The sequence below is a fragment of the Jaculus jaculus genome, chromosome 10 (assembly GCF_020740685.1).
Source record: "Jaculus jaculus isolate mJacJac1 chromosome 10, mJacJac1.mat.Y.cur, whole genome shotgun sequence".
Classification (NCBI taxonomy): Eukaryota; Metazoa; Chordata; class Mammalia; order Rodentia; family Dipodidae; genus Jaculus; species Jaculus jaculus.
Window position 1 is genome coordinate 10,892,818 of NC_059111.1, and position 17,021 is coordinate 10,909,838.

The 17,021-nt window shown below is 37.7% G+C and overlaps 1 protein-coding gene across 7 annotated transcripts in view; it reads right to left on the reverse strand.

The window, feature by feature from the left end:
* Positions 1-17,021, reverse strand: part of Herc1 (HECT and RLD domain containing E3 ubiquitin protein ligase family member 1) — a 200,464-nt gene that overhangs the window by 76,415 nt on the left and 107,028 nt on the right. For all 7 annotated transcript variants that reach the window (XM_045160355.1, XM_045160353.1, XM_045160356.1 and 4 more), the window contains exons 26-31: positions 11,317-11,585; positions 8,680-8,895; positions 6,631-6,751; positions 6,159-6,396; positions 5,878-6,068; positions 1,961-2,116 (exon numbers count right to left, since the gene is read on the reverse strand). In XM_045160355.1, coding sequence (XP_045016290.1) covers positions 1,961-2,116; positions 5,878-6,068; positions 6,159-6,396; positions 6,631-6,751; positions 8,680-8,895; positions 11,317-11,585 — 1,191 coding nt within the window. The remainder of the gene's footprint in view (positions 1-1,960; positions 2,117-5,877; positions 6,069-6,158; positions 6,397-6,630; positions 6,752-8,679; positions 8,896-11,316; positions 11,586-17,021) is intronic.

The window sequence follows — 17,021 nt, forward strand, 5'->3', positions numbered from 1 at the left end:
GTCAGCCTGGGCTAGAGTGAGACCCTACCTCAAAAAACAAAACAAAAACTATACTACAAATACTTTAACCTTGAATTCACAGACCCTCAATTATATGATTCAATTTTACTGATGAGGAAACTGAAGCTCAGTGAGGCTAATAATTCAACCAAAGCCACACAGTTCAGTTGAAATAGAATTTTACACTAAAGGTCTGTAAATTCCTAAATCTCAAGCTTATTTATATTCTCAATTCCCTTGCCCTAGTCTACACGCTACTTTCAGAGATTACTACGTTTCACAGGGAATAAGCAATTTTCATTTTCTAAAATTAAAAAAATAGAGACAGAATTGATGCATAAATATGTAGTCTTACTAGAGATATAATAAGACCCGCTGAAAATAGTGTTTCCTTCATGTTTTAAGCACTTAAGTATTGCTTTACTTAAAAAAAAAAGCTGCTACAAGTTACACTAGTTAAGAAAAAGTACTAAAGTATATTGAGAATGTAAACATAAAGTCATCCATAACATGGAACATTACATGGCTCTGCGCATTTTTTTAAAGGTGTGTGCCATCACATCTGGCTCATCCACCTTTTTTTGTTTTTAAAAAGCCAGCTTCTCAAGCCGGGCGTCGTGGCACACACCTTTAATCCCAGCACTTGGGAGACAAAGGTAGGAGGATCATTGTGAGTTTGAGGCCACCCTGAGACTATGAATTCCAGGTCAGCCTGAGCTATAGTGAGACCCTACCTGGGGAGTGTGGAGGGAAAGCCAGTTTCTCTCATTACCCTTGTTCTTTGGAAGGTAATATGTTTCTTTTCTTTGTCTTTTAAAAAATATTTATTTATTTATTTGAGACAGAGTGAAAGAGGCAGAGAGAGAGAGAATAAGAGAGAGAATGGTCACACCAGGGCCTCTAGTCACTGCATGTGCCACCTTGTACATCTGGCTTACATGGGTACTGGGGAATTGAACTTGGGTCCTTTGGCTTTGCAGGCACGTGCCTTAACCACTAAGCCATATCTCCAGCCCACCTTTTAATTTCTTCAAAAAAAAAAAAAACAAGTTTTACCTATCTATCAATTTATTTAAGAGAGAGAGAGAGAAAATGGGCACACCAGCCACTGCAAATGAACTTCACATGCATGTGCCACCCTGTGCATCTGGTTTGTGTGTGTCCTGGGGAATCAAATCTGAGTCCTTTGGCTTTCCACACAAGCACCTTAACTGTTAAGCCATCTCTCCACCCCTGGTTTTACATATTTAAAACACATCAGGAATAATGAAAAAAAGTTCTGGAAGTAATGTTGAATGCTATACAACACTGGGAATACATTTGATGTCACTGAATTGTATATCGTAATGGCAAAAACAATAATTTTTTATTTTTATAATCAAATTTTGTTATTTTTTTAACCTAATTATACTTACAAAGCCAAGTAGTACAAGGCTGTTTGTAATCTAAGATAACCAGGCCGTAAGGCTGAAACCAGGAATTAAGCTTATTATATATATCTGTCATAGATAGTATAGTATATAAACAGAAATCTAGACAACTGAAATAAAACCATTGTAACAGAGAATAATGAATTCAAATTTTTACCCTGACAATAACAGATGTGAGCATATAATCTAAAATGAATTATATTAAACAGATGTTTATTTATTTTTTTTTGTACATATACTTTGAACAAATAGGATCAAGTTGTTTAGATTAAATCCGTAATCTCTAGTTAAACTTGCTATTAATTCTGTATCAATTTTTGTCCCTGAAATACTGAAATAATGCCAAACTTGGTCTCGACTTTAAGGATTTCTTCCAACCTAATAAATAATCAAAGTCAAGGAAGCTCCAGGAGCTCTGAAGTCGAGATCAGTGAGGTCAGTGCTCGAGTCTGGCGCTGTCCTAGCACAACGTGTGCAGCAAACAACATACAACATACAACCCTGCTCCCGGACGAAGAAAGGACACATGCCTGAAGAGCACTTCTGAGACGCGATGTTCAGAAGCACCTCTGTCCACTTCGGGGAGGCCATTTTTGACTGAATTGCTTTTGAAGACACAACTCTGCGAAGAAACACTAAAAAGTCCCCTAGGTGGAGTTCTGCTGCATGTTGCTTCCTGAGAACAGCTGAGGAGGGAAGAGATAAAGTTCACAGCATAACCAAAAGGCAGCAGGATATGGCTTATCCTTAATTGCTGTAAGCACCAATCTTATACACAATCTAGATTGTTAGTAAGCTAATGACACTTAAAACTATAATTTATTTATTTGAGAAAGAGTGTATGTGTACTGATATGCCAAGGTCTCTTACCACTGCAAACCAATTCCAGACACATGTATTACTCTGTGCATCTGGCTTATATGGATCCTGGGGTAATCAATCCTGGGTCAAGAGGCTTTGCAAGCAAGTAACTTTAACCACTGAGTCATCTCCCCAGTCCTAGCTAAGTACTTTGGAAAACTAAAGAATAAAATGAGGAAAGGTAAGAAATAAATCCAAATAAAACTTTTACATCTATGTACTCAGAGAGTGAGCATTCTAGAAAGTATGTGTGATAGTTAACCTTCATTATTAAGTACTGGATTTGAAATCCGCCAGGAGACACACTTCTGGGGTACTTGTGAGGGCATTTTTACATAGAGACTTAAGTGAAGAGAGCAGCTCCACCTTGACTGTGGGTAGCACCATCTCAGGGGCTGGGGTCCTGGACCAAACAAAAATGAAAAAAGAGAAAATGAGCTGAACCTCAGCATTCATCTCTTTATCTGCTTCTGCAGACACATAAACAGCTGCCCAGGCATGCCTTTCCTGACATGAGGGGCTGAACCCAAGAGCCATAAGACAAAATAATTTTTCCTTCCTTAAGTTGCTTCTTGTCAGGTATTTGGTCATACCAATGAGAAAAGTAATTCAATGGATATGTATTTATTCTGTCCATTTCTAAAAAGTATTTTATTTATTTATTTGTTGGAGAGGGGGAGAGTGAGAGAGAAAAGCAGATAAAGAATGGGTGTGCCAGGGCCTCCAGCCACTGCAAATGAACTCCAGACACATGTATGACCTCATGCATCTTGGCTGATGGGTTCAAGGGAGTTAAACCACACACAGCACAGAAACACAATATGGAGACAAGTACACACAGTACTGCTTTCAGAGAGATTCTACAATGTCAAGTTAAGGAATACTAAGAGAAGTCATTTGTAGTAGATAGAGACCTCTACAAAGGGACATTCTACAGTAACAGCAGAAGACCAGTAATCTGCCTTCACAGGAAGGTACATCTAGCTGACCACAGGATAAATGCTAAGCAAATTGGTTTATAATATTAATTTGAAGAATACAGATGTGTGGTTTGATTCAGGTGTCCCCCATAAACTTAGATGTTCTGAATGCTAGGTCCCCAGCTGATGGCAACTGGAAATAAAGCCTCCTGGAGGGAGTGTATTGTTGGGGGCCGGCTTATGGGTTTATAGCCAGTGTCCCCTTGCCAGTGTTTGGCACACTCTCCTGTTGCAATTGTCCACCTTATGTTGGTCAGGGGGTGATGTCCACCTCCTTCTCATGCCATCATTTTCTCTGCCATCATGGAGCTTCCCCCTTGAGCCTATAAGCCAAAATAAACCTCTTTTTTCCCATATGCTGCTCTTGGTTGGGTGATTTCTACCAGTAATGTGAACCTGACTGCAACAATAGACATACTAATTTTCCCTGGATACCTATGTATCTCATTGCAAATGTATCCTTAAGACATTCTTACAATAGCCAATTCAAAAATTACTTCTTCTATTGTAGAAGTCCCTAGGAAAACTCCTCATATGATGTCTGCATTCTATGTCCTGCCCCCAGCAAGTACCTATCGAATAAAACTTTAAAGCTAGTCGTGCACACCTGTAACTCCAAACCTCAGGAGAAAGGGGGTGAGGAAGGAGAATCGTCAAGTTCAGGCCTACAGGGCTAGGTTGGGCCTGCAGCCCTTAAATGTGAATCTGGTTGATACAATTTGATGAAGTAGCACTATATTTGAGAAGAATAATACAGCTCCTTTTCATTACGTGTTCTACAAGAACTGGAGGGTCTTTGCACGTAGGGGCAGTCTACCTCTCACGTGAATACTACAGCTCCTTTTCATTACACGTTCTAGAAGAACTGGAGGGTCTTCGCACGTAGGGGCAGTCTGCCTCTCATATGAATACTACAGCTCCTTTCATTACACGTTCTAGAAGAACTGGAGGGTCTTCGCACGTAGGGGCAGTCTGCCTCTCACCTACTAGCCACTGCTGACTACAGCTAGTCTTCCCAGCCAAACAGAGAGGGTCTCATGGCCCTCCCCCTAGAACAAGAAGGGGATAGATATGGGCTTCATCTGTTGTCACACATGTCAGGAATCAGTCATGGAAAAACAACTTCTTTCTCAACTGGATATGGAAGGATCCAGATTTTTGTTGCTATTATTTTGAGGCAGAAGTTTATAGTATATAACCCAGGCTAGCCTGGAACTCATTCTTTCTGCCTTTGTCCAACTCCTCACCCAAAGTGCTGGGATTACAGGTGTGTACCAGCTAAGGATCCAGTTTTCTGGGGTCTTTATGAGCTACAAAGTAACTCCAGAACTCTCGCCCACTGTGCATGTGTGCAGTACTCAGCAAGTGTAATAAAACTCTGTGCCACAACAGCACTTCACCCCCAGTAGCCCACAGGAACACAGAAGATGGAAAGAAGTGCTTACTTATCACACCTCTCTGTGGTACTCCAGACATAAGGAAAAGGAACTGCTTTCACCAAACTCCTACATCCTCTGACATTCTGAGCTCAGAAGAGATTCAGATTTTCCTTCAGAGCTTCTTCTACTGCGCTGTAATTACCTGTTCACAAGTCCCTGCCCTACAACGGTCAGTGATGGTAAGAACAATGTTCTCTCACTCTGCATCCCTAGGGTATTTCATTTCTCTATATATTTCCTAAGTCAACAATAGTAATATGCTTTAAATACCACCTTAACTTCTGATGTTGTTTACCCTAATATTTGATATGAACATTAGCATTCACTGAGTTTTCACTATGTGCCAGGCACTGCTTTATGTGCATTGTATGTACTAAGTTATTTAATTCTTTATAATTACTTCACAGATGATGGAACTGGAGAATAGAGTGGTCAAGTAACTTGCTCTCCCCCTCTATCCATCTAATTGAAAGGACTTTACATCTGGTAGGCTCATATTCTTTTTAGAGTAAGTGACCAATTTTAGACCTTTATAACCCTTAATTACATAAAAGACCTATGGGGTAGTTCTATTGTTCTGTGTGTAAATTTTGCTGCAAGCCACATTCAGTATAAAACCACAAATCAATGATATATCAGCAACCACAAATTACAATAGCCAAGTGTACGGAAGAATTCAGTTGGTAACTAGAGAACTGAAGAGCCTTGAAAGAAGTCAAGTTCATCTAATTGTAACCCAATTCCCATTTCTCAAAGCTCCTATTCCTAAGAGAACCTTTTAGGTCAGGACTGTGGCATGACAGGGTTTGTCAGATCAAATGCTAAGAAAATATTTTAGTTTTCCCCTATACAACATATGGCCTAGAGAAATCAGTCACTAAAAATGTAGCTTCCTGAGCCCAAGCAGCCAAGGAAAGGCCAGGGAGAATGTACAGCAGTGTTGCAGCACCAGGATGCTCAGCCAGAGCTTGGCCAAAGCAAATGCATTTGGGAGAAAAAGAAAAGAAGGTTGTGAATAAATAGAAGAAACAAGAAAGAATCCTGTCCTATTTCACAACAGGAAGCAATCCACATTCAATGAACGCATATACATAATGACACAAAAAGTAGCATGTGGTTCCATAGTGTAGTGGTTATCACATAATGACAGATAAAGACTTACAATACCTCTGAAATCTTTTTTCTCAGTTTCTCCATTGGAATCAACTTTTTTTTCTTCTTCTTCTTCGCCCTCCTCTTCTCCTCCAAAAGAGGCCATAAGCAGTACACCAGTTTGGGACAACAAATTCTTCAATTGACTACACAGTAGATCCAATAAGGATTGAACTACTTTGGGGCTCAATTTATCAGCATAGGTTCTACATAAAAAAAAAAAAAAAAAGGAAATTTTAGGTAGCAAGAACACAACATTTTGGAAAAACCAGGCCCCATTTACAGTGTATACTAACCCTGTAGTGATGGCTAGAATCTGGAGCAACCTCGTACTGGCCACTTTCAAAGCTGTGCTAAGCTGGGAAACACCAGTCTTGGGTGACAACTGCAGGGGCTGTCCTAACATGGTGTCTGTGCCACATAACTGCGACAGTACATTTAGCAGACCCGTAGAGATTGCCAGAGAAACATCCACTGGTTGATAATGAACACTCAGGGCAAAAACTGTAACCAACAGCAGACGTTGCTGAGCTTCTAAAAAAAAAAAAAAGACAGGCAGTTAGTTGAGAATCTCTTTCGAATAAATGAAGTATTTGCTAAAGTAAACATTTCCAAAACATAAACAGTAACGTATTTAATTTTTAAACATTGTATCCTTTACTTGTTAGTTAGCCTACTAATGTTCAATATGAAATACAAAGGATTATCTATCATAATCTCAGGATGAAATGCATCCTACACCTTGTTCTTACAAGGACAGTTACTCACCAATGTGATGCTTATTTGCCTGCAGGGCTCTCTCCAGGGTAGCAGACAACTGTTGATAAATCTTATGCACAGCCAACTGGATTTCAATCTGAATGTTTCTCTTAGCTGCTCTGATCCCATCCTGAATTATAATAAAGAGTAAGTTTTTATTTTTTGTTTTATTTTATTTTTTGCCTTAAGATAACAGAGAACCTGTTTATTCTCAAAGCATGTATGGTATTTTAATGTAATGCTAACAGAAAAATATCCCTAGGTATTCATAAAACAAAGAAGATTCTTATTTAAAAGAATATGAACATACTGTTCAATTGTACAAGTCAGGCTATTAAATTACTATTTTTTTCTGCTCAATTCACAGAAAGCATATTAGATTAAAAGTTATATTCAAAGCTTCTTGTTGGGTTCTGTGTAGTACAGCCTCTAATCTAGACATTAAAATATACATTGTAATCAATTGATCATATCATACATTAATGTCATATATTATTACTTGTTGAAGGAATCCACCATCTACCATCTTCACAGCACAGGATAATCATACACAGCATCACATACTATCTACTTAGGTATAGAAAAGTAAAATCTAACATCTCTATCTGAAGGCCCAGGTTGGCTTCAGAAGGTGAGAATGGTATGAGATTCAATTAGAATAGTTCTCCTTGCATACAGGAAAGTCATGCCCCAGATAAGAGAAAAAGAAATTATTGTAAGTTATCATGTCATTTATTATATATTGATATAATTGATATTTTGATATAATATATAAGTACAGAATTCATATGTTAGAATGGTAGACACAGATTTTTATCCAATAATCATACCTATTTGTGGCAGAATTATGTTGAAAAAATAACACCTCGAAGGTGAAATCAAGAATTCTCATATCCCATATCTAGAACACACTTCCTAGCCTTCCCCTGTCTCATTTGTTTCTTCTCCTAAGTCCATCTTATTTTCTGAGCAAAGAAAATATGTGACTTAAAAATAAAATTAAGCACTTAATCTAGATAAAGTTGAGATGTATGTGGCCCACATATGCTATGTTACATATGTACATATCTTAAATTTCAGCTTAGAATTTTTAATTCACACATATTTTTACCTACATAGATTTAGTTGTGACATTTATTTATTTTTAAAATTTTTATTAGCATTTTCCATGATTATAAAAAAATATCCCATGGTAATTCCCTCCCTCCCCCCCCCCCACTTTCCCCTTTGAAATTCCATTCTCCATCATATAAGAGTAACTTTTTAAATCAACAATAATAGTAATGCTTCTTGGCAAAAAAAGAATAACTTCTTATCCTTAGCCTATGCAAGGGCCCTATGATATTTTTTAAAAATTTTTTTATTTATTTATTTGAAAGCGACAGACACAGAGAGAAAGACAGAGGGAGAGAGAGAGAATGGGCGCGCCAGGGCTTCCAGCCTCTGCAAACGAACTCCAGGTGCGTGCGCCCCCTTGTGCATCTGGCTAACGTGGGACCTGGGGAGCCGAGCCTCGAACCGGGGTCCTTAGGCTTCACAGGCAAGCACTTAACCACTAAGCCATCTCTCCAGCCCCCTATGGTATTTTTACTTTACTATATTTCAGTATACATGAAAGGTTTAGTATAAAATGTTTAGTAATTCTTGATTCTGTAGTTTTTCTCCTTTGCAAAGTAATTTTTCTTCTCTAAATAGAGAAAACAAAATTGATACTAAAAAAATAACAGGAATCACAGAAGCCTGGTAATCAAGTGAAGCAACCAAATCTAAAGTGGAAACTCTCAAAAACCATCTTCCCAAACTCTCATCCCATCTTACCTTAGACAAACTCCACCCTAACTGGCTGTTAAGAAATAAAACAGAGCCAACAAAGAATCCAAAACACAGTATCATTACTGCTCACCTAATCCCAGCTGCACCACCTAGGAAATCTGACAAGTCATTTAAGAGTCTTCATAATTTTAGCCCTCAATCATGAACAATCCCAGGTTCCACATTATTAAACTGGCTTTGGAAAAAGGTAGTTAAGATCTGAATATACAGCAAGGTGTCACCTACTTGATAGTGATGCAGTCGGCCACTCTCTCCTTTGGCTCCCGTGTGTCCAACAGTGCCTAAACCAAAACACCCTGCTAGAAACTGCAGTCTCACAGAAGTGAGCAGCGTGGATGACTGAAAGCCTGAACTTGACCTGCTTCCTGCCAGCAAGAGGCTACCTTTTTCCTCCATGCCAGACAACAGAACAAGGATCTGGTGAAGTGCCTCCAAACGAAGCTTGAAGAAAAACACATTTTACAATTCATCAGGAACACAAGAATGTTGTATGCTACAATGTTATTTAAAGTAATGAAAACAGACATGTCCTAGTAATCTGTTAAGATAAATGGTGATTACTGTCAAGATACATCAAAAAAATTCTTTAAACATACATTAATCAAAGAAGTTATATTGAACAACAGGAAAAGTAGCAGATTTGGGTTGTTCCCAGATACAAGGTGGTGCATGTGTCTGGAATTCATTTACAGTGGCTGGAGGTCCTGGCACACCCATTCATATTCTCTCTCTCTCTCTTACACACACACAAATAATAAATAAAAATAACATTTTAAAAATTATTTTACATTTTAAATAATATGTTAAAAAAATAAGATTACATAGAATTGAATATCCCTTAACTCAAAAATAAGAAATATTTCTACCTGGTTTGTTTGTGGTTCCCTTATATTTCTTCCTCTACCTTCTCTACCCATTACTGGACTATCCATCATAGAGGCCTAACTATCTCTCTTCTTTGAAAAAATAAATAACTTTCTATTTTAAAATAATTTTCATTTACAGACAGTTGTAAAGATGGTATTTTTGTTATCATTTTTAAAAGTGTACTTTAGGGCCATGAGAGATGGCTTAGCGGTTAAGCGCTTGCCTGTGAAGCCTAATGACTCCGGTTTAAGGTTCAATTCCCCACGACCCATGTAAACCAGATGCACATGGTGGCACAAGCATCTGGAGTTCGTTTGCAGTGGCTGGAGGCCCTGGCATGCCCATTCTCTCTCTCTCTCCCTCCCTCCCCCATCTGCCTCTTTCTCTCTCTGTCACTCTCAAATAAAAATAAACAAAAAAAAATTTTTAAGTATACTTTATTTATTTATTTGAGAGAGGCAGAAAGAAAGGGAGGGAGAGAGAGAATGGGTGTGGCCTCCAGCCACTGCAAATGAACTCCAGATGCATGTGCCTCCTTGTTCATCTGGCTTATGTGGGTCCTGGAGAATTGAACCAGGATCCTTTGGCTTTGTAGGCAAATAACTTAACTGCTAAGCCATCTCTCCAGCCAATTTTTAGAGAAAGAGAGAGAATTGGCATGCTAAGGCCTCAGCCACTGAAATTGAACTCCACATGCTTGTGCCACTTAGTGGGCATGTGTGATCTTGTGCTTCCCTCACCTTTGTATGTCTGGCTTAAGTGGGATCTGGAGAGCTGAACATGGGTCCTTAGGTTTCGCAGGCAGCGCCTTAACCACTAAGCCATTGCTCCAGCCCTAAAGATGGTATTTAAGCAAAGCAATGATCTGCTCATTTGAGGTAGGGTCTCTCACTGCTTGCCAGATTAGTTGGCCCATGAGTTTCTGGTGGAGTCTCCCATCTCCCACCACCACCCTTCACACCATAGGTATATATGGATTACAGACACTTGTGCTATGCCACTGGTTTTTACATGGTTCTGAACATGATCTGAACTCAATGTTTGTGTGGCAAATACTTTTCCCACTGAGGCATTCCCAGCCCTGAATGTACTCTTTGTGTATCTGACAGGATGACTCTAAGTTTCAGTTTGCCTGACTTGCTTCCCTCAAGATTAATTTGGAATTGGGATTTGGGAAAAGACAACTACACAGTGAAAGCATTCTCCCATTATATCAAGGGTACATGATATCAACTTGACTTCTTGCTGGCCATGTCTCTTAATTACTTAGTAAGAGACACATCTGCCAGGATTCTATAAAGCTACTACTTTTTTCCCCATGCCATACTCTGTTAGAAGCAAGTCACTAAGTCCAGCTCACTATCAAGGAGAAAGGAGTAAGTCCCTACGGGAAGGGGAGAATAGCAAAGAAATTTTGGACATGTTAAAACAACAATGCTTAATAAATACTGGGGTATGGGTACTTTATGACTATGCAAACATCCTGTGTCTCCAAATTTTGCTCACCAATTTTATCATTCGCCAGTGGGTCTTTACTGTGGAGACCTAATCTAAAGAGCAATCTAGTTTTTGTTTGTTGTTGCTGTTTTCTTCCCCTCCCCTGTTTTGAGATAGGATCTCCATATATGGTCCAGACTGACCTGAAACTCACAGCCTTATCCTCTCTAGTGATAGATTATAGGTATGTGCCACAATGCCCAGAGATCTAGTTTAAGTTGGGATAATGGGTCCAAAATAGAAGCTCTGAAAGGTAGCCCATATCACCTCTGCTTCTAGGAAACAAGAGAGCATCTGTCACTATAGCATTTCTTCTAAAAGATAACTTAAAAATGTATTTTTATCCAGTTCAAACAATGTGTTATCCGATTTAGCAAAGAAAGGGATGTCCAAAGCTCAAACAGATGAAAGAGGCAGGCATGAAAAGAGAAGAAAAGGAAAGGGGGTTCAGTTTAAGTGTCCAGAGCCCCTCAGAAGGAGGACATATCACAGACTTACCTCTGCCCTTAGCTGCTGCTGTTCCATTGCAATGATGGAGGCCTGGGGACTTGTAGACATGCTTTCCTCTGGCTCCTTAAAGCCTGGGGCATTTCCCACATCTCCGCTCACAAAGCTTACAACATTTTCAATCAGTGTGTGAACTCCCAGAGACTTGGTAAGGTCAAAGTCAGACTCAAAGGAGTAAGAAGAGTTGTACAACCAATCTCTGCTACATTTCAGGCGAGCCCAAGAGTCGCTCAGGGATTCCAAATGACTATGCATTGGACCTATATAAAAATGGAAAAGTCATACATAAACAACAATCAAGTAGAACATACATTCTCAAAGTGAGTGAGGGCTGAGTGCTGCTACCATACCAATTGGTGAGAAATGAATACTCAAGGTTGAATACATGCATGCATTAAGTGAATGTGGGCAAAATGCTTTGGTAAAAACAAACAAAACAAAACAAAATGAAAATTAGAGCAATGTAAGAAAATAAAAAGAAAGCCCTATTGATGTATCAGTGTCTCTGTAAGCGCTTTAGCAACACGCTGCCACAAGAAAAAGAAAGGCAGAAGCTGTTCTCAAAATGCTTAACACAAAAGGCTCTGCAAACCAGATCATCATTTGTGAACAGAAATGAACTGGTCACTTAGAACACTGCTGTTAAGACCTACCCCAAGTAGGGTTTCATTTAATTTAATATTATCATTGTAAAGGTAAGTTAAAGCTGCATAAAACATCTATATATCTGCAATGAAACATCACTTAAAATAATGAATGTAGAAGGGCAAGTAAACCTATACAAAGAGGAGACATAACTTCAGCCTTTGGGTTGTATTAATGTAAAGAGTGATCTAACTGTGTCATATGTACATCTATTGCAGGTTGTGAAACTCCCATATAAAGGAAGTGAAGTCTCACAAACGAGGATGCATGAGACTTACTGGAAAATGCTAACTGTACAAAATTATCTGTGGCATTGTAATAGCTCTTAAATATAACATCACAGCTTGCTAGTTGGCATTTTTAAGCTAAAATCTTTACATGAAATATCAAAATAATAATACTAGACTACAGGAGTAACTTTTAAGTCATATGCCAAGATTAGATTTAAGTCAGTACATTTTCATGCCCAACTTGTGCCAAGACCTTTGTCTTAATGATTTTATTTTAGACAGATAAATTTGATTAATTGGAATCTTTTATTTCATCATGCATACTCTCATCAGGTTATGCATAATGACCTACTTTTGTATTTATACATCTATTTATAATACTTTTAAACATAACTAGAAAGCTGATAGCTTTTTTCTACAATCTATCTTTTCCTATTTTTCCGTAAGGTTTTATTATCCCGAAGCCCAGGCTTATCTTTTTCTTGTTCTTATTTTTATTGAATTTTGCCTTATATCTATTCTACAGATGAGTAATGTTTGCTTTTAATCATTTTTTACTTTCTAAAAATAGTTTTGCTTGACATATTCACTTTAGACATATTCTTTTCATGCTTAATAATATTGGCAACAAACATCCAAGTAGCATATGCAGCCATGGCTCATTGGTTTGACTACTACATAATACCTTAGCATGTGAATATATAAACTTTTTCTATTAGGAATAAATTTTTATATACCCAACAAAATGTATGAAAAGATTATACTTGTTTCATTATACAAGATGGAGAAAAACTAGAAATGACTACTTAAAACACTAATGGCTACAGAGACAAACCAAACATAATACTGAGTATATAATCTTACTGTTGTGTTTGTGTATGCAGGTGCACATGTGTATTTGAATTTGTGGAAGCAAGAAGACAACCTCAGGTGTCGTTCCTCAGGTACTCCATCTCTCTAAGACAGGGTCTCTCAATGATTAGACTAGACTAGGTAGCTCGCAAGCCATGCCTCTCTGGTGCTGGGGTAATAGACCTCCACGTCAAGTATTTGGCATGGGTATTGAGGATCATACTCAGACTTTGCAAGGCAACAACTTTACTGAGTTACTTTACTGAGTTATTTTCTCCAGACTTATAATCTTACTTTTTCACTATTACATTGGTTATCAGTTAAATCTTAAGACTTTGAAGTCAGACATGGAAATTCATAACAAATAACTAATCTTTTGAAGTAACTATTAAATAATCCCAAAAATAATTTAGATAGCAAGGAATATATGGCTTAACTGCCCTCTGTGTCTAAGCAAGAATTCTTAGTAATAAAAAAAAAAAATCTTCAGAGTCTGGGGATGTAGTCAGTGGTATAAAGTTTGCCTTCCATGTGTGTTAGCTCTTAGGTTCTATTCCCAGCATAGGAAAAAAATAAATGGAGGGAGGGAGGGAGAGAAGGCAAAAGAAATTTTGACTCAGTTTCACTAATCATGAAAAAAATCAAAACCAGTCTGAAAAAATTCCCAAATTGTATGCACACATAAAGTTAAAATCTAAACAACAGTATCACAGGTGTGTAATTTACTAAATTTAAAATATTTTTAAATAAAGAGATTTATTAAAAAATAAATACTACCTTTTCATTTTTTTTGATAGTCCAAATTGAGAGGCTATACTTAGCCTCAACTTACAAGTGACAGTTTTTGGTTGTTTGTAGTGAGCTTATTTTATTCGGTAACATATTTTGTTTTGTTTTCTAATACACGTGAGTTATTATTTTTTCAAAATAAACACATGTCCCCTATCTAGTTAAAACCACAGAAGTAAGAGAGACCTTAAATATTATTTAGTTCAATTTCCTTAACTGAGGAAAGAGAGGCTCAAAAAATTAATGTGCTAAATTAGTAACATTAATTCCTTAATTCTTTGGGAGGTAGTTTCATAAATTCTTGTTATTAATCAACTCAAAGATCAAAATCCATGGACATTTCAAATCCTGACTACATAAAAGCTCAATTACTCATCTATAATGAACTGGCTAGGAAATCTCCTCTCTAACAGGTCATATGGTAAACAGTTTAGGCTCTGTGTGTATCTGTCACAACCATTCAACTACGCTGTCGTGTGGGACAGTCATAGACAGTGCACAAACAAATGAGCATGGCTGTACTCCTCATCTACACAACTACACAGAAGGCCAGACTTTGTCTACTTTCTCTAGTTTGCAAAACTTTAAAGGATGAAAATTATTAGAAGCATGACTCAAATAAAATCTTGTATGAATAAAACATAATAATGGAAAGGTATCATACAAAAGCAGAAGGATATAAAATAGTTTTCAACAAATTATATTTAGTCTGGCATCAAAATACTTTGAAAAACAGAAACTTAAATGCATATAAATGGGACAGAAAAGGGTTTTACTATTTAAGAAACTCATAACAATCTGTTAACGTTGGTTGCTTCTGTATGGTTTTATTTCAGTACAGGAAATACTGTATCTGAAGACATCAAACACATCTGCACAGTAATTGAGACCAAGCTCAACCCTTACTATTAATTCAGTTGCCAACTACATAAAATTTAGTTTACAAGGCATTGCATTGTTTACTTGTCCTTACAACTCTGGTTCTAAAATGGAATTTTCAGAATGAGCATGGCAGAGCTGCAATACATACTTTATAAACCATAAAATATGTAGGCAAGCTAAAAGGGGAAAAAAATTAAACATGCCATCATGTACTTGCTTGAAGCTCTTCTTTTTTCTGGGGCTCAACTGGCCAAAAAGGAGTAAATACACTACCACACGAGAATCAGAAGACAAAAGGAGAAATTTGATACAAGAGACATTTACATTTGCTCTTCTTTATATAATGTAATTTGAAATGCACAGATAATATAGCATTTCACCCATACATGTTATGCCATGAAACATACATGTTGACAAATATTTCCAGTATTAGGTTAGTAATAAAAAGACATGAGGGGGGGATCCAAGCCATATTTTAACTTAACAAGGTCTAACTACTAAGTGTCCTGATATCGAGTCTTAAACAACTGTTTTAATATCACACCATTTTTAGCTTTAGCTTCATTATGAAACATCAAGCATTTGCCAAGAGTTAATTTTCTTTCTGAGAAGAACCAGTCCAATTTGTACACTTATATATCAAATCTTTTAAAGCATTTATTAAAGCATCAAAATATTAGCATATTTTGACAAGTTTTGTTAAGAATTTTGATAAGCCATTATGAAAATTAAATGAGTTCACATTTGTGAAATGCTTAGAATAATGCCTGGCAATAGGAAGACGTGTGTAGGTCTTTCCAAGCCTCCCAGAACACAACCCCACACTCAGCAGTTCATGTGGGTTCTAGGGATCAAACTCAGGTCCTCGTGCTTGTCAGGCAGCCACTTTACCCACTGAGCTATCTCCCGAACCCTCTATCTGTTTCCATATATATATATATATATGTTTATTTGCAAGGAGAGAGGTAGGGAGGAGGAAGAGGGAGTGTGGGAAGGGAAGAAGGGTGGGAGAACAAGGAAGAGTTTAAGAGAAAGAGAGAACAGACATACCAGAGCCTCTTATTACAAACAAACTCTAGATACATGTGTCACTTTGTTATCTGGCTTTACTGTATTGGGGAATTAGAACAAGGGCAGGCCGACTTTGCATGCAAATACCTTTAACCACTGAGTCATCTCACCAGCCCCTTAACCTGTTTCTCTTTTAACATAATTTATAACTTATTTTGGGTTTTAGAATTTAGCTGTTTTTTTTTTTTTTTTAAAGTAAGGTCTTTCAATGCTGCCTATACTGGCCTCAAATTCTTAAGAGGCAAGCAATCCTCTTGTCTCAGCCTCCCAGTCAGCTGAGACTACAAAAATGCCTGCCATAAAACTGCATGTTGATTCCGCTAACAAGCCAAGCGAGGTGACCAAGGCAAAGGTTATTTGCTCACATTCTCTTCTCCTTCCCTACTATGTCTGCTTTCTTGGACCAACTTTGAAACATAAGTGAGATTAAGGGGAGGTAGGGAGAACAATCATGGAGGTTGGAGAGATGGCTCAGCAATTAAGCACTTGCCTGTAAAGCCTAACCAACCAGGTTCAACCCCCCAGTACCCACATAAAGCCAGATGCACAGGATGGCACATCTATCTGGAGTTCACTTTCATTGGCTTAGAGACCCTGGCACACCCATTCTCATTCATTCATTTGTTCTCTCTCTTTCTGCTTGCAAATAAATAAAATTATTTTTTAAAAAAGAGCAATCGTGTAATAAGCATGAATCTTACTTTCCACATTGCCAAATAATGAATTATAGGCAATAAGTCCTTTCAAAGAGTTGTCTTAGGAAGCACCAGATAAAAGCACTAAAAGCCATGTATATAAGCATTAACTATCATTTATATACATTTAATATCAAAGAACAGGATATAATTAAATCTTGTTATCTTTGTCCTAGTCCTCTTTAACATGGCTTTCACTTGGGGCAGGACCATTGAGAACAATACAAAAGGTATGTGAGGGCTGGAGAGATGGCTTAGCGGTTAAGGCGCTTGCCTGCAAAGCCTAAGGACCCATGTTCGACTCTCCAGATCCACGTAAGCCAGACGCACAAAGGTGAGGCAAGCACAAGGTTGCACAAGCCCACTAGGTGGCGCAAGCATCTGGATTTCAGTGGCTGAGGCCCAGGCGCGCCAATTCTCTCTCTCTCTAAAATAAAAAAAATAAATAAATAATAAATGTTTTTTTAAAAGGCATGTGAGGAAAATTTTTACATTTGCTCTTCAAATACTGAAAGCAGGTAAACAACCATAT